This window comes from Ursus arctos, unplaced genomic scaffold (genome assembly GCF_023065955.2).
Source record: "Ursus arctos isolate Adak ecotype North America unplaced genomic scaffold, UrsArc2.0 scaffold_4, whole genome shotgun sequence".
In the NCBI taxonomy this organism is placed as follows: Eukaryota; Metazoa; Chordata; class Mammalia; order Carnivora; family Ursidae; genus Ursus; species Ursus arctos.
The window spans coordinates 91,234,336-91,250,455 of record NW_026623056.1 but is presented as its reverse complement, the minus strand read 5'-3'; the positions used below and the strand labels follow the sequence as shown (position 1 = coordinate 91,250,455).

Sequence of the window (16,120 nt, the reverse complement as noted above, 5' to 3'; positions counted from 1 at the left end):
GCCACACACACTACACTGTAATTCTGTACTGCCTCTGAGAATGTCCACTAAATCAGAACAGTCATACCCTCCGACTGCTCCGTATTAATAGCAGTGAATTACGTTCAACAAAATCAATCTCATGAATGAAAACTATGACCATGTTAGAATTCTAAGTTCAGCAAGGAAAACCCTATACTTTCAGGTACTTGCTATCAGATACAATTCCATTTGTTTTAAGTGAAGTAAAAAGCGTTGTCAGTATGGTGTCATGGAAAACATCCTAAATAAAAATTTAGATTCTACACCCACCTCCTTATTAATTCATCTGTGACCTTATGTGAATGACTTGGTCATGTCTTCTCTGGTTTCCCACTGGGTAATGGGTAAATAGTACCTCATTCTTGGAAAAATATAAAATAGTGAGTGCGTGTGTGTATAATGTTATTTCTACTTATAAAGATCTTTATATTAATAGAGTATCTTTTTTTTTTCAAAGATTTTATTTATTTATTCGACAGAGATAGAGACAGCCAGCGAGAGAGGGAACACAAGCAGGGGGAGTGGGAGAGGAAGAAGCAGGCTCATAGCGGAAGAGCCTGATGTGGGGCTCGATCCCATAACGCCAGGATCACACCCTGAGCCGAAGGCAGACGCTTAACCGCTGTGCCACCCAGGCACCCCTAATAGAGTATCTTTTGAGTCACTGTTGTGTAAATAAAAACAATATACTGGTAATGCAGGAGAAAACTTCAAGAGAATATGTGCCCGCTAGAAATAACATTTGCAGTATATTTACGACTGACCTATTGTTAAAAGAACTTCATGGGAACTGTCAAATATCTTTGCAAATGTGAAATATTATGTATTTGACAGCGTTGGATGAATGTATGAATGAATGGAAAGGTGGATGGATGGGTGCGGTGGGTGGGTGAGTGGATGGAAGGATGGGTGGGCGGATAGATGGATGGATGGAAGGAAGGAAGGAAGGAAGGAAGGAAGGAAGGAAGGATAGTGTTTGGATGGGTGGGTGGGAGGATGGATGGATGGATGAATGGATGGATGGTTAGATGGGTAGATGGAAGGATGGGTGGCTCGATGGGTGAGTGGAGGATGGATGGAAGGATGGATGGATGGAAGGATGGATGGGTGTTTGGATGGATGAATGGGTGGATGGATGGATGGATGGATGCATGGATGGATGGATGGATGGCAGGTAACAGATGTCAGTGGTGAGCAAAACGAGAAAGGGCCATTTGGACTAATTAGGATGGTAAAGAGTCTGGGAGCTCCAGGGCTGTTGAGGTGATCTGTATGATGGCAGGGCTGCATTTGTGCTTGGTTTGAATATCTCCATGCCTGAGGCTCTGGGCATCCCCCTCACCCTGCCTCCCTCTCCAACAGCTCCTCTCACCCACCTGGTGGGCATTGCTTCTCTGGGACCTATATGGATGATGGGTCTCCTGGATCAGTCAGAGGCTGTGTTTTCACCACCTCTGGGACTCATCCAAGCTCTGGATGTGGGACAGAGCAGGCTTCTGTTGATGCTTGATGGATTCCAAACCAAGGCTGATTCCCAGCTACCTGCATGGAGAAGGAGGTCACCAGGGTCACTGTGCATGCAGGAAGGAGAGGTTCACGCAGGAATATTCCCAGAGCATGGGTAGTGAAGGGGTCCCCTCACCCCAAGGACAGGACTTCAACGCTTACTGGACAGTGAGAGATTGTGCCCAAATAAAAGGGCGGTGGCTCCCAGAAGGCACAGAGGAACAGGCACCATGGTGGCTGCGGACTGGCATCCCGTGACTAAGCCAGACAGCCACAGCCTCAGGGCCTTTGTGCCTTAATACTACCCGCAGAGAACACGCCGACACACAGGGCTCACAGGGAATGCGGCTGCGCCAAGGGCCCACCTGGTGGGGAGGGTTTTATGTTTTTCAAAGAGCAGATTTTTGCAGGAACTTGAGAACCAGTTACAGATGGTTTTTATTTTGGAAATGGAAGCCACGGGAGAAAATAAGGAGGAGAGGCCAATTTTCCCTCCGATGTTTTCATTTTAAGGAGGGGGAACATCCAGAGTGACCTCAGCACCAACATACCACCTTTCCTTTGAAATTCAGCGGGACAAGCGTTGGCATCGTCGTTGAGATTCGTGTTATAAGTATTTAGTAAAATTCACTGAAATTCCCTTGTCACTCTATCCAGGGCGGTGACTGGCCTCCAGGGCTGGCCCTGGTCGAGCCTTTCCCAGCTGAACTGTAATGGTTCTAAGAACCTAGACAAGGCGCACATAAGCTATCAGGCGTCCCGGGAGCAGAGGGTCTGAGACATGATCCCTCCACTGTCTGCAGAACCAGCTCCTGGACCTTCTTCAACGGAGACGAAGTCACCCGGACAGGGACATCGCCCTTTGGAGAAGCGTGCTAATCTGGTCTCTGCTGTGTGCCTCAGAGGATTCGCCTGAGCTCTCTGGGCCCAATTTCCTGATTTCAAGGATGGGACCCATATTGACCACACTTTGCCGGGTTGTTTCGAAGTTCTGTTCTCTCAAGAGAATGAAGAGCTGAATGTGGGAAAGGCAGCCTTGGCTAGGGCATGACACTGAGACAGGGGCATGTCTACACGACAGTGTCCCCTGGTGGGCGAAAGGATGCAACAGGTCAGTAAGTTGGAGGGCCTCCTTGACTCAGACTTTGTGGTCCCCAAACCAAGGACTAGAAGGCACCTTGCTAGGCAGTCTTATTTATAGAGTGTAAAGTTGAACCGAAACTTACTGCCAGTCACCCACCTGTCTGGGGCCCTTAGAGTGGCAGACAGCCCTGACCAGTGGGAGCAGCACTGCCTCCCCAGGGACTTCAGGGTCCCAGGCTCCAGGAGGTTCTATCCTTCTGACCACAACAGCTGCTCCCTGCACTGCTGGGTGCCTGTGCCCCACCGAGAGAATTGTGGGTTTCTTAGAAAATTGCTAAAATACAACTTCTCCAGGTCTCCAATGAAAGGAAGAGCCCGGGAGCCTCCTTCTAAATGCCTGCCAGTTATGCCCACGCTCGTCTAAGGAGGGCTGGCTGGTCATGTCTAGTCTAAGGCACTGCAGCTCAGCAGCTAAGAGAATGGACCCCAGACCTGAATCCCAGCCTGTCCCCTCCTAGCTACATTCCCAGGGCACTCATCTGTAAAAGTGGTAATAACACAACCTCATGCAGTTGTGGGAACCAGGATGAACTAACTTGTGCACAGCGGGCGAGCTAACTCGTGCACAGTGGGCGAGCTAACTCGTGCACAGCGGGTGAGCTAACTCCTGTACGGTGCTTAGGAAGGGCGCTGGCGCACCTGTGTGCTCAGCACTCCTGGGTGTTTGTTAATATTATCGGTAGGAAACAGGTTCCATCCCCTAGAGCCCGCCTGAGAGGGGAGAGAAAGAACCCTAGTAAGACAACAGGGTTACGTAGGGCGTGGGGAGGCAGCCCCTCAAGTCTGGGGACTACGCAGATAGGAAGCCCAGCCGAATTGGGGGGAAAGCCATCACTGCTGGGAGGAGCTGGGCACCAAGCACCGCACCAAAGGACAGAGGAGGAAATCAGCCCTCCGGCCACGTGCAACCCTGCAGCCAGCCAGTGGGGGTCTGCCGAGGAAGGGTGGGCATGGCCACCCCATGTGCCAGGCAGCGCCCTCCGTGCCCGGTAGGGAGGCCAGTGTGGGGGCAGGACTGAGGCCGGGGGTGGGGGGATTCCCTGCGGAATGTCCCCTAGCACGGGTGACTCGATGTGGCCCTGGGCAAGTCTGTGCTGCTGGGGGCAGGGGTTGCCATTCTCTCACCGGAAATTCCTACGGAGTGCTTCTTCTCCCATGCTAGGTTTTGTGAGTGTGGGGAGAGAGCAAGACAGAAGTAAGCCCGTCCCTGCCAACAATGTCAGATAAGAACACCGAAATCCGTGTTCAGTTCCACCTCCTGAGCCCTTGACTCTTGCCAGGTGAGGGGGCAGGCCAGAGGGGCCAAAGAGCACGTGGGGAGAGGGTGCAAGGGAGGGGGGCGGGGGGACAGGTGAGAGAGTGCAAATGAGGAAACACATGTGAGGGGGCTTGGGTGAGGGGGTGCAGATGAGGAGGTGAAGGGGCTCAGGTGAGGGGGTGCAGGTAAGGGGCACAGGTGAGGGGGCTCAAGTGAGGGGGCGCAGGTGCAGGGTGGTGTCCAGGACACTTTGGTGCAGCCCCAGGGCCCAGAGCCAATCTTGGGCTGCTGTCGCCTCCGTAACCACATGGACTCTGACAGCGCTTTCAGACAGCAGTCACAGACAGGTGCCCAAAGGCAGCCTGTAATCTTTTCTTTTCTTTTTTTTTAAAAATCTCAAAACCTGGACAGAAACAACAGTCCTGGTCCCCCACTAAAGGCGTGTACTAACAATACTCCACAACGTGCGGCACCGTCTGTGCTCAGCGGCACTCGGGCCCAGGAAGGAGCCCGCACGCCCTGCCGCAGCTCAGAAGAGCGTCTTCACACTCGGGGGCTCGAGTATTTAAAATCACGGATGCCGGTCAGAGCCGCGCACAGACGCCGTGTGCCCAGCACAACATCCAGGACACGAGGGACGGTGCGCGGCCAGGGCAAGGCCGCAGGGACACAGCACAGAGAATGATCGCAGGGACTCACTCGGTACTCGAGGAGCCAGACGGCATCGTGCACCTGGTACTGCCGTCACGCGGCCCTTTTACAAACGAGGGAAAACGAAGAAACCAAGACACGAGGGGCTCAGGGCCTCACCCGGGGCCGCCCATGTGGGGGGCAGAGTGGGAGCTGAGGGGCACCCGTGGCCTGTCTCATCCCACTGTGCTGCCTCGGGCCCCGTGGAGTCAGCGCTTGTGCAAATCGATGGAACCTGGTCCCTAACAACCGATGGTCCACTTCCCCTCCCGCGACTGTCCCCGTGGCTTTCCACTGCGGGGCTCGAAACCTGACAGCCGCCACCTGCCCTCTCCCAAAGCCACCGGACACGTTGTACAGTCCCCACCAGTGGCGAGGGTAGGATGCGTGCCTGGGGGGCGTCCTGCTCCTCACCCACCTCCAGGCCGGCCGGGCCTCCTACTCATAGAACACCTGGTAGCTGAAGTCATCCGACTGGGCTCTGCAGTTGTATTTGCCAGTCATTCTCTGGTAGTGCACGAGGACGAGGGCCCCTGCTCCTGCCACCAAGGCAAAGGCAGCCACCACGATGAGGACGAGGTAGCCAGCTCCCAGGCCTGGCTCCGCACCTGGACGCTCACCTGCAGGGAACGAGACGGGCGCAGGTGGGAGGTCTGCCCAAACCAGGAAGGACGCATCTCCGAGGGCCTGGTACCGCCTGTGGCCCCAGCACTCCGACCTTGCGGTGAAGGTGGGACGGAGGGCTTGGGACAGAACAGCCACGGAGCAAGATCTCCACGAGTGTCTGCTCCTTTGTGCCATAATACCTGGATGTGACTGGTTGGGAGCACCGTGGCATGAGGCGCCACACGTGCCTGTGCGTGTGCGTTCCCAAAGGTGACCAAGCAGGTGTCCCCACCCCAAGAGAGCAGCGCACCAGCCAGGACAGCTCAGCCTGCCCGGCATTCTGGACAATCACCAGGGCAGGCGGAGGGCTCAGCTGGGCTCTGCACGTGGACACGTGGCTGGGCCCAGCACAGAGAAGTGTGGGCCTTCCCAGGACCCAGAGGGCCAATAACAATAGAGGAGAGCACAGACCCAAAAAAGTTGGAAATTGGGACTTGAATGCCCAGACACCGCGTTCTTAGAAGCAGTACCCACAACGGCGCAAAGCTGGAAACAACGCCGGTGTTCACCAGAGGAGGAACAGGTAAACAGAGTGTGGTCCATCCACACAACTGCATATTGTCAGGCCACAGAAAGGAACCGAGTCCTGATGCACGCCACGACATGAAGGAACCTCGGAAACCTCATGCCGTAACAGACGACAGTCACCAGGACCACACGTAGTACGAACCTGCTTATAGAACTATCCAGAACGGGCGAAACTGGAGGCAGAAAGCACACTGGTGTCAGGCTCTGAGGGAAGGGGGCAGGGAGGGACCCCTAACTGGTGCAGAGCTGCTTTTGGGGAGATGAAAATATTTGAACCTCGAGATAGGTGGTGGTTGTAGAACATGGGGAATGTGTGAAATGCCACTGGACTGTTGATTTCAAGACGGTTCCCTGCATGATGTGTGACTTTCCCCTCAATTTCACTGCAGGAGAAAACGGGGCCAGAGAAAGAAGAAGGCCACCAGCCAGCCCTCTGGCCTGCCCCCTAAACCCCAGGGGAGAGACCTGCCCACCCCCATGAGGAAGGTGGGGCGCCATGGAGCCCAGGGAGAGTAGGTGTGGCCGACTGACAGGGCAGCTGCATCATGTTCACCTCCGTCCTCCTGCATCGTGGGGTGTCCACCTGGGGGACAAGGGGCACCCGGATCCTGATTCCTGGGTGGTTGCTTGTGTGGCCACTACTCCGGGTCGCCCAGGGCACGGCACAGGTGTGCACACTTAGCAAGGTGGTCTCCAACAACAGCACTGGGACCCCCTCCTGGCTGCCTGGAACACAGGTCATCCCCTCGTCCAGAGGGCGGAAGCCCCTGGGGACAGTTGCAGGAGCAACTACAACCCCCAAGGCGCCCAGACTCTGGACAGCCAGCTTCCCCAACAACCACATGGCTGGTCCCTAGATCCAGCCTCGGGGCAGGGGGCGGGGGGGCGGTGCTGTAACGGGCCCGCCTCCCTCCGGCGCCTCAGGCGCGGGCCATCTTGCTGGCCCAAGTGGGGTGGACCATGCAGAGGGCGCTGGAACAGGACAGAGGGGACAGACCTGCTCCACAGTGCAGCCTAGAGCCCGCCCCAGCCTGCCGGCTCCACAGACGAGGGAGCTGGTTTGGTTGTTGCCTGTCCCCCTGGGTTTCTGTACCTGCAGCGAGAGGCTCCTAACGGACCCACTGACCCAGAGCCACTCCAGGAGGGACCCCCAAGCCAGCACTGCCCACTGGTTACCGTGGCCCAAGAATGGTTACCAGTCCACGTGAGATAGCGAGGAGCCGAGAGCGAGCACATCCTGCAACATGATCCTTGCCCTGGGTGGGGGTGTCCACCTGTCCCTGCACGCGGGTCACACAGCTGGACCACCCGTCAGTCTCTTAATAACAAACTGGTCCTCCACCAGGATAGCTCAGGCAGCCCGCACCCACGCACAGGACGGTTACCATGGTCACTTGGGGTCACACACAGTCGTTCTGCAAAGGCACGAAGCTATCAATGCTTTGGTGAAGGGGACACACGTCCTGGGAACAAGGTGATAGAGAACCTCCCAGCCCAGGTACGACCCCAGGGAAAACAGCCCGTTCCAGAGGTGTGCGTTCCAGCCCAGCTGCTGTCTGGGGACCCCCGGGCTCCTCACTTCTTGAGTGGCCTCAGTGATGGCTCCAGACCCTTCCTGCGGGAACTTCTGAGCATCTGGCAGACATCACCTAAACTTCCTCTTCCTTTTTGTACAAAGAAACTCTGGAGGGTGAGAAATAATGAGGTGTCTAGCAAAGCAAATGGCTATGGAAGTGTTCCAGAAATTAAATCAGAAAATTGTGATGCTGATATAAGCTGTGCTGGCAGCACACACTCAAGGACGATGCCCAGATGGATTCTTCCTTCACATCACCAATGCACAGTGCTGTGTGTGTCCTCCGAAAGGATACGTTGAGGTCCTAACCCCCAGTAGCACAGTCTGTGATGTTCTTTGGAAACAGGGTCATTGCGGATGTAACAAGTTAGGTTCAGATGAGGTCACGCTGAAGCGGGAGAAGCCCCTGATCCAATATGCCCCCGTCCTTATAAGAAGACGGCTGCATGAGGACACAGAGGCACAGGGAGAACGCCATGTGAGGACAGAGGCAGAGACCCAGTGATGGGATCGTACAAGCCGAGGCGAGCCAGAGCAGAAGCTGGGAGAGCCTGGAACAGACCCTCTCTCGCTGCCGTAGCAGGCGCCAGTCCTGCTGACACCTTGCTCTGGAGCTTCTGGTCTCCTGAACGGTGAGAGAGTATTTTCTCCTGCTTTAAGCCCCAGAAAATGCACACAGGTGGTGGGAGGGCTGCAGCTCTGGGGGAAAAGAAGCCCGTGCAGCCCCAGGAGAGGAAGACAAGGTGGTTTAGGAGAAGCCAGGAGCTGCCTTGAGAGGCCCAGCCTGTCCAGGTACCAGCTGCGAGCTTGGCCATGTGCCCTGAAATCCCTAAGTATTCTCAGTCTTCCCTGCAGTGGGAGCGATGGGGATGGCAGAGCCCAAGCGTGGGTGCACGTGGGGAGTGCAGAGCGTGGGCGCACGTGGGGAGTGCAGAGCGTGGGAGCGCATGGGGGGCGCAGAGCGTGGGCACGCGTGGGGGTGCAGAATGTGGGCACACATGGGGTGCAGAGCGTGGGCGCGCGTGGGGGGCACAGAGCGTGGGTGCGCGTTGGGTGCAGAGGGCGGGTACACGTGGGGGGTGCAGAGTGTGGGTGCACATCAGGGGTGTGGGCAGAATGTGGGTGTACAGGGAACAAAGTGTGGACACGGGGTGGGAGGGGGGCAGTCCTGAAGGGATCTCTCTGCCAGTCTAGCTCACCCCCGTAGTCTCCAACAATATTTCTGTTCATGTACACAATTAAAATGTAAAGTTTCCACCAATTGGGAGATGCCGTGTTTCTAAATGTTTTTTCTGGATATTTGTGTGGCACAGTCATGGAGCAAACAAAAGCTAATAATACAACGAGAAATAATGAAGAACAAAATGAATAATTAGAGCCCTTGTTTCTGAGCCTGACGATTTATCCCCGTATTGTATTTGTTGTTCTCTGCAACGGTGGTTACTGTGGTACTCTGCTGGTTACAAATGGTGACAACGAACACTTACCCTGTAATTTCTATGGACAAGGCACTGTATAAACTAGAAATTATTATTGCTCCCATTTTATAGATGAGGGAAATGAGGCACAATGTAGTCACCCACGTTGCACAGAAAAAGGAGAGTGCAGGACACTTAGTAGAGATGTATGCCTGTCACATAGACGGATGAAATAATGACTAAGTGGGTGCGTGGATGGACAGATGGATGGATGCTGGGTGGATAGATAGATGGAGGAAGGAATGCTAGATCAATGGATGGATGGATACAGGAGTGATGGATGGGGAGGTGGATGGATGGGTACAAGGATAGACAGATAAATGGATGAATGGATGAGAGGGTGGATGGATGGATAAAGGAATGATGGATGGGTGGATGGATGGATGGACAGGTAAACAGATGAATGGATGGGTGGATGGAGGAATGTGAATGGCTGGATGGAAGGGTAGGTGGATGGATGTATGGATAAATGGCTGAATGGATGGATGGAGGGATGGATGGATGAGTGCGTAGATGGATGGATAAAGGAATGATGGATGGGTGGATGGATGGATGGACAGGTAAACAGATGAATGGATGGGTGGATGGAGGAATGTGAATGGCTGGATGGAAGGGTAGGTGGATGGATGTATGGATAAATGGCTGAATGGATGGATGGGTGGATGGATGGATGAGTGCGTGGATGGATGGATAAAGGAATGATGGATGGGTGGATGGATGGATGGACAGGTAAACAGATGAATGGATGGGTGGATGGAGGAATGTGAATGGCTGGATGGAAGGGTAGGTGGATGGATGTATGGATAAATGGCTGAATGGATGGATGGGTGGATGGATGGATGAGTGCGTGGATGGATGGATAAAGGAATGATGGATGGGTGGATGGATGGATGGACAGGTAAACAGATGAATGGATGGGTGGATGGAGGAATGTGAATGGCTGGATGGAAGGGTAGGTGGACGGACGGATGGATAAATGGATGAACGGATGGATGGATGGGTGGATGGATGGTTGGGTGGGTAGACGGATGGAGGAATGATGGAAGGATGGATTGGATCTGAAGACTCAGTGATTTTCCCAAGACCACACAACTAGAAGCACTAATGTCAAACTCAGGTCTCTTAACTCCAAGCCCAGTGCTTTTTCCACTCCAGTAGTTTTGGCGTGATCTATAATATTTGTGAATAAGTAGAAGTTCCATTTCTATAAATGAGAATGCATATTAGGGCCCCTGGTCAACCGGTTCTCCTTAGCAGTTCGAGAAAATGAAGAGGGTAGAGGAAGCATGCAGTCCTAGGATGGGTCCTGCAACTGCCTGATGACCAGTGCAGACCCCGGAGCCCAGAGTCCAGCTCCAGAAACTCAACATTCGTAGGCTCCCAAACCTGGAATCTTTAAAATTGCACAAATACTTTGGATGAGAAACAGCAGTTGGAATCGCTGGTCCAGAGGCCCTCCCTCCCTCCTCCTGCTCCCTCAGCTTCCTTCCCAAGCCCGGATCAGACTCGATCACACTCGACCCCATATCCAAAACCCCGACGTTCTTGCACAGGAAGGTACAGCGAGGCCAGGACGGCCATCGAAGAGAGGGAGAAAACCAATAAAAAAGGAAAATCAACCAGGATTACATTTAGCTACAAAAGGAGAAAAAGCCAAAATAGCCGTGACAAGGAGCATGGAAGTTTATTTCTTTCTGGCAAAACTCGGAGATTGGAGGCCAGGCCTGGCACACTTGCTCTGTGGTGTCCTTGGGAAGGGAGCTTCTCCGAGCTCCTGTCCCCAGGGCCCTCAGGGTCCACCAGGCGGCTGACTGCAGCCACCCCCCCCCCCCCGCCCCTGCCAGGCAGTAGGAAGAAAGGGGCACATGAGGGGCAGCCCCTCGGGAGCTGTCACCTGACCTCCCATTTGCACCCCATTGGCCAGAACTTCTTCATATGGCCACACTTGGCTGCCAGGTTGGCTGGGAATGACAGTGTTTACTCCTGGAAGCCACATGCCAGCGAAAATCTGGGGGGGTTCCATGACTATGAAGGAGAGGAGGACAGATACTGGGGGACAAGCTAGCAGTTTCTGTCTTCATACCAAAAGCACACAATCTCCCCCAACCAAATTCTTTAAAAAAATAAAAAAATAATAAAATAATAAAATTGATCTCAAAGGAAATAAAACGTTTTTCTGGCAAAGTGATGGTGGTCTTTGAAATCACATGGAATGTAATTGGCTGGTGGAAGTTTTATACCAAGGGAGAAAGCCATGCCTTTTTTTTCCCATCTTCTGATGTATTCAAGCCCAGAATAAACAGCTTTCTCGTGTGTGCGCCCACTGGTACACACGTACACACACGCACGCAAGTACACACAGAACCCGACCTGGCGTGGCCCGAGCCTCTCCCTCCCAACCTGCCACATGGTGTATTGATCCCATGTCAGGACGTTACTGGTTTCATGTGACGCAGCTCAGAGTACCGTGTTACGTAAGCGCGAGCTGACTTCCCGCAACCCCCCCCAGGCAGCGTGGGCACCGAGGGCTCCTCCCCACTAGGGCTGTGGAGGGGCCAGCCTGGCTCTGCATGGGAAGGACTTGACGCTAGGCTGGAATCGGGGCTCTCCTTCGCCCACTGTGGTGAGTCCGCGGACCCTGCAGGGCCCGGGGCTCCTGGTGGCGGCGTGCGCATTCACACTCCGGGAGTGGGAGACGGAGCCAGTCGCATCTTTTCTTTAACTGACTAAACCGCATCACCAACTCACCTTCAGACCGAATGAGGGGCCCCCAGGACATCTGGTGTGTGGCAGATGCTTCACCGCTTCTCAGGGACCGGATGTCATTGCAATTCTGTTGTTTGGAAAGGAAAGGAAGCTCAAATTAATTAAACGGAACTCCAGCTCTGAGAAACGCGGTCACTGTCAGGGTGAGACTCTGATCCCTACGTTACGCCGGATGAGCTCAGACGGGGAAGGGGACGAGGGGCCTGGGCCGCCTGGACCACGGGGCTCTGCCAGAGCGACAGGAGGGACGGTGGGCAGCAAGGCCTGGAGGAAGGAGGTTCGAGAGAGCACCTGCTGGGCCGTCTCCAGGCCCAGGCCCCTGGGCCCCTTGGGCACTCTGTCGGCTCTGAGTCACCTTGGCATTCTCCGTGGCCTGCTGCAGCCGCTTGCTCCTTTCCACACCTCAGCCTTGCAGGGAGGTTCAGGGACGTGGTCGGACCTCTCACTACACACCCGTTGGGCTGCTTTATTTCCCCGGACAGATGCTGACGCCCTAGCCCCCACTGCCTGCGGATGTGACCTTATCTGCAAACAGGGTCTTTGCAGACCAAGTGAGGGTGAGGTCATTAGAGTGGGTCCTAGTCCTATGTGACTGTGTCCTTATGAAAAGGGATGTTGAACACAGACACAGACACGCGCAGAGGGCAGCTGTGAAGACACAGGGAGAAGCCGGCGTCTACACGACAAGGACAGAGGCTGGAATGAGTCTCCCTCACACCTTCTGGGGGAGCCGGCCCTGCCACCCCGATCTTGGACGTCCAGCCTCCAGCCCCTCAGGCGACGCATTCCCCCAGTTTCAGCTGCCCCTTGCTACTGTTCCTACAGCCACGGGACACCAGAACAACACTCCTCCTACCAGAACGTGGAAAGGAATGTGTAAGCCAAACCAGAATAACCCTGGGAACTGGCAGCCCTGCCCGGGGGGTTATGGCTATTAATACTCATTGTCTTTCTGAGGGGCTTCGAACAGGTGCGGGCTCGTGTCCGCCCTTGGCTGGTGGGCGTCTGGGGCTCTATGTTCCTTTCAATCCTTTTTTCTGCAAGATCTACTGTGTGAGAAAAAGCGACACCCACCAAATGCGTGTCCTGGGGGTGCTCGGAGACTGGTCACCCGGGGAGACTGCAGGGTTTCCGCGAGCTGCACGGGAACGAGCCCATCCCCCAGAGGAGAGACAAACATGCTGTCACTGAACCCCAGGCCAGCAGAGCTCTCTACTCTGTCCTGGGCACAGACAACATGAGACAGTCAGCCACACACTTGTCTGGTATGAAGAAGAGCTTTCAAACCTCAGGACTGCAAAGCATATTTCACATTCAGAGGTCTAAGGAAATGAGAATGTAAAATTATTCAAGATCCCAGTGTGAAGGATGAACATAGGGGGAAACCTCTCATTCAATATCACATCGGCTGGGAGTCAGCAGCGTTCCACCAACGTGGCTAAAAATAATATGAAACCACCTAGAGGAGAAGCCCCACAGCGTCACGGGCAGGAATGGGATGTGACGTGATGACCAGCCGACGGTATGGGCTCCAGAAGGATGCAGCTTGGCCATCTGACCACGTGGGTCGCCCACCCATGGGCTGCCCACCATCCACACCTCATTTCGTGCCTTTTTGGGGCCCAGTGTGCAGGGCCCCATGTCTCCTCCTAGAAGTCGGGCCCCAGGGCCGCCCAAGCCCTGGGCTTCAGATAACAGAGCAGCCCTCCTCGGAGCAACAGGGGTGCGAGTCCAGCACAAGTTTAGAAAAGTGAAACACCTACTATTTTGCACGTGGTCCCAGGCGAGTCCATGCAAATGCGGAGTCTGCAGTGCAGGTAGACGATGGAGTTGTTGATGAAGGAGAAGATTTTCAGCTTAAACCGGGCCTTGCTGGAATCCCCGTTCTCGATCACATTCGTGTGCGTGTTGGAGATGGGGCAGCTGGGAAGGGAGGGACCGGGACTCATGAGTCAGGAGCCAGGCCCCCATCCCATTTCCGGACGGGCTTCCTCCCAGCACCTCTGCACACACGGCGTCCGTCCGCACAAGGACCGCTAGCGCTCCCATTCCCCAGAGACCCAGGCATCCCTGAAAACCCAGCCCCGCATATCCACGGGGGCCTGGGAACTCAGAGGCCCCCAAGCAGGCTGCACCCAATCCCCACCTGTTGTTGATGAAGCTGAACATGACCGGGTCCCTGGCGTTGCTGGACGGCGTGGCCCAGCACTCGGTCAGGACCACCTTGAGGTTGCTCTTCTGTCTACAGAGCCCCACCTCAATCCTGACGTCATCGCTGGCAGACACACTATAATTTCGAGGTATAGGGGAGTCCCCGATAAATAACCGCATCTCAGTCACAAAACTGCCAGCTCCGTGGAGGTCCTCGATGATGGTGAAAACCCTGCGACACAGCAGTTTCAGCAGGTGCACCGCTGCGGCCCCTCCCTTCCCATTCCTCCCCAGAAAGCAACCCCGAGCAGTACGGAAGGAGAGGAAGGCCACCCAATGTGAACGGGCAAGGAAAGGCTACCTATTCTGAGCTGGCTGGAGTGGTTGTCAGCCCCCTGACTTGGGTCTGGAGGAGACTGGAGGACAGGCAGGGGCGGGGTCAGCCTCACAGTGGGACAGGGAGGCCCAGGCAGGCTCCAGCAGGCATTGTCATGGGGAAGCCGTGGGCGGGCTCACTAGGACAGGGGCGTCCTATGTGATTGGCCAGGGTGTATGTATGGCTTTCTTTGGTCGGTCCTAATTTGAAGTGAAGACAATAATTAGGGGAGCTGGCAGTCACTAACCAAGTCCTGGCCACTGTCAGTCTCACAAAAGGGTCCTCAAGTGATTGAAACCCTAAAGAAATCCAAAGTGAAGGCGCTAGAGAGGACAGGTAGCTGGGGCGGGATGGGAAGAGGGCTCTTCGCTCACCCCCACTCTGGGGTGTAGCCCGACGACGTCAGGAGGTCGTTCTGGAAGGCACAGTGGATCGGGCTCAGGATCTTCAGGTGGTGGATGATGCCCTCAGGGGACAGGTCATTCCTCAGCATGGTCCTCACCACCGTATTCGTCATGTTCTGAACACAAACAGGGCATCAGTGCGCTCCCGGGCCCCAGCAGCCACCCCCCAGCATGCCTGCAGACCATGGTTCTGGGTGCTGGGGGAGGGGTGCTTCTTCTCTAAAGCTTGTCCGCCAAATACAAACACCCTGATCTTTTCCTAACATCAAATGCCAAAAAGCATGTGAAGCCCCGACCCCTGGTTTAGCCTGTGTCCTATGCCCGTTTTCCTCATCAGAGAACCAGAGGCAAACTGGATCAGCTGATATCCCCAATATCCAGCTGCACTGGACCACCAGCATTCTCTCCCAGCGCCATCATCTGGGCGGGTAACAAGGAGAACAGGGAGCAGAGGATAACCTCCAGAGAGGGACGGTCATCATGACGGGGACTCGGGGTGTGTGAACACACTGCCCACCGGAGCCCCCAGGGAACAGCGCTGAGCCCGTTCTTGTGCATGAAGCGAAGCTTGTAGACAGAGGTGCGGAGCAGACAGGCTTGGAGCTAGAGAACATGAGAGCCGGCTGGGATTAAGGACTAGCTGCTTGCGGTGTGAACACTGAGCAGGAGAGACTCTCTGGACAGCAGGGCACCAGAGCATGACCATCCTCCTTCCAAAGCGCGCGAGAGTTCCGGAATTTCTCCGGAGCCCAAAACAGAGACGGAGAGCCTGAGGTGGGCACTTGCACAAGGTGCTACAGCAGAGAGCAGATAGGAGGAGACAGATACTTCTGTGAACACCACCCTCGTTACACTGGAGGCGAACCAAGTCTCGTCTGACAGAATGCCTGCAGTGACATTCGTTTGCAGCTTTCCGCTTGTTCGTGGCTTGGAGTTTGATCGTCATGGTGGTGGGCTTTGCAAGATCGGCACCCCTTTACGGACTCCTCCTATGCTGCCACTGGAACGGGGCACAGCGCCAGCCAAGGACAGCTGCGGATTGTCTGTGGTGGGTACGTAGTGGGGGCCGTGGCACGGCTTCTGCTAAAGTCACCGGCCTTAGCAGCTCAGAAGTACACAAGAGACACGGGAAACTGTGAAACAGATAAGCCAGACCATCCAGGAGGAGGAAGCCAGGGGTGGAGGAAAATTATGTGGATGAAGCCACATCGGGGAGCATCCACGGAAACCCACAACCCCTGAAGCAGGAGCCCCCAGACGTGGTGCGGGCAGCAGGGCAGCGCCCATGCGGAGCTGCACAGCAGCGTCTGGTCACGGGGAGCCTGCCAGCCAGCGAGGGCTGCAAAAAGACATCTGGAGACCAGCCATGCTGATGGGACCCACAAATCTGATAGAGACACGAATCCAGGGGCCAATCAGGCTCTGGCAAGAGCGGGTCCCAGGTGGTGCAAAGCGTGCGGGAGCATGAGGGGGAGGGCTGCTGCCGATGGTTCCGGACTGAAAGTCACTGCAGGGAAGATGTCTGCAATGCTCTTCTGCTTTTCCAGCTCCCACACC

At 55.2% G+C, this 16,120-nt stretch overlaps 1 protein-coding gene across 1 annotated transcript in view; it reads right to left on the bottom strand.

The window, feature by feature from the left end:
• Positions 1-463: 463 nt before the first annotated feature.
• Positions 464-16,120, bottom strand: part of UMODL1 (uromodulin like 1) — a 68,082-nt gene continuing 52,425 nt past the window's right edge. The window contains exons 17-22 of the mRNA XM_057306823.1: positions 14,534-14,679; positions 13,779-14,015; positions 13,396-13,555; positions 11,615-11,699; positions 5,037-5,238; positions 464-1,563 (exon numbers count right to left, since the gene is read on the bottom strand). Coding sequence (XP_057162806.1) covers positions 5,057-5,238; positions 11,615-11,699; positions 13,396-13,555; positions 13,779-14,015; positions 14,534-14,679 — 810 coding nt within the window. The 3' untranslated portion in view covers positions 464-1,563; positions 5,037-5,056. The remainder of the gene's footprint in view (positions 1,564-5,036; positions 5,239-11,614; positions 11,700-13,395; positions 13,556-13,778; positions 14,016-14,533; positions 14,680-16,120) is intronic.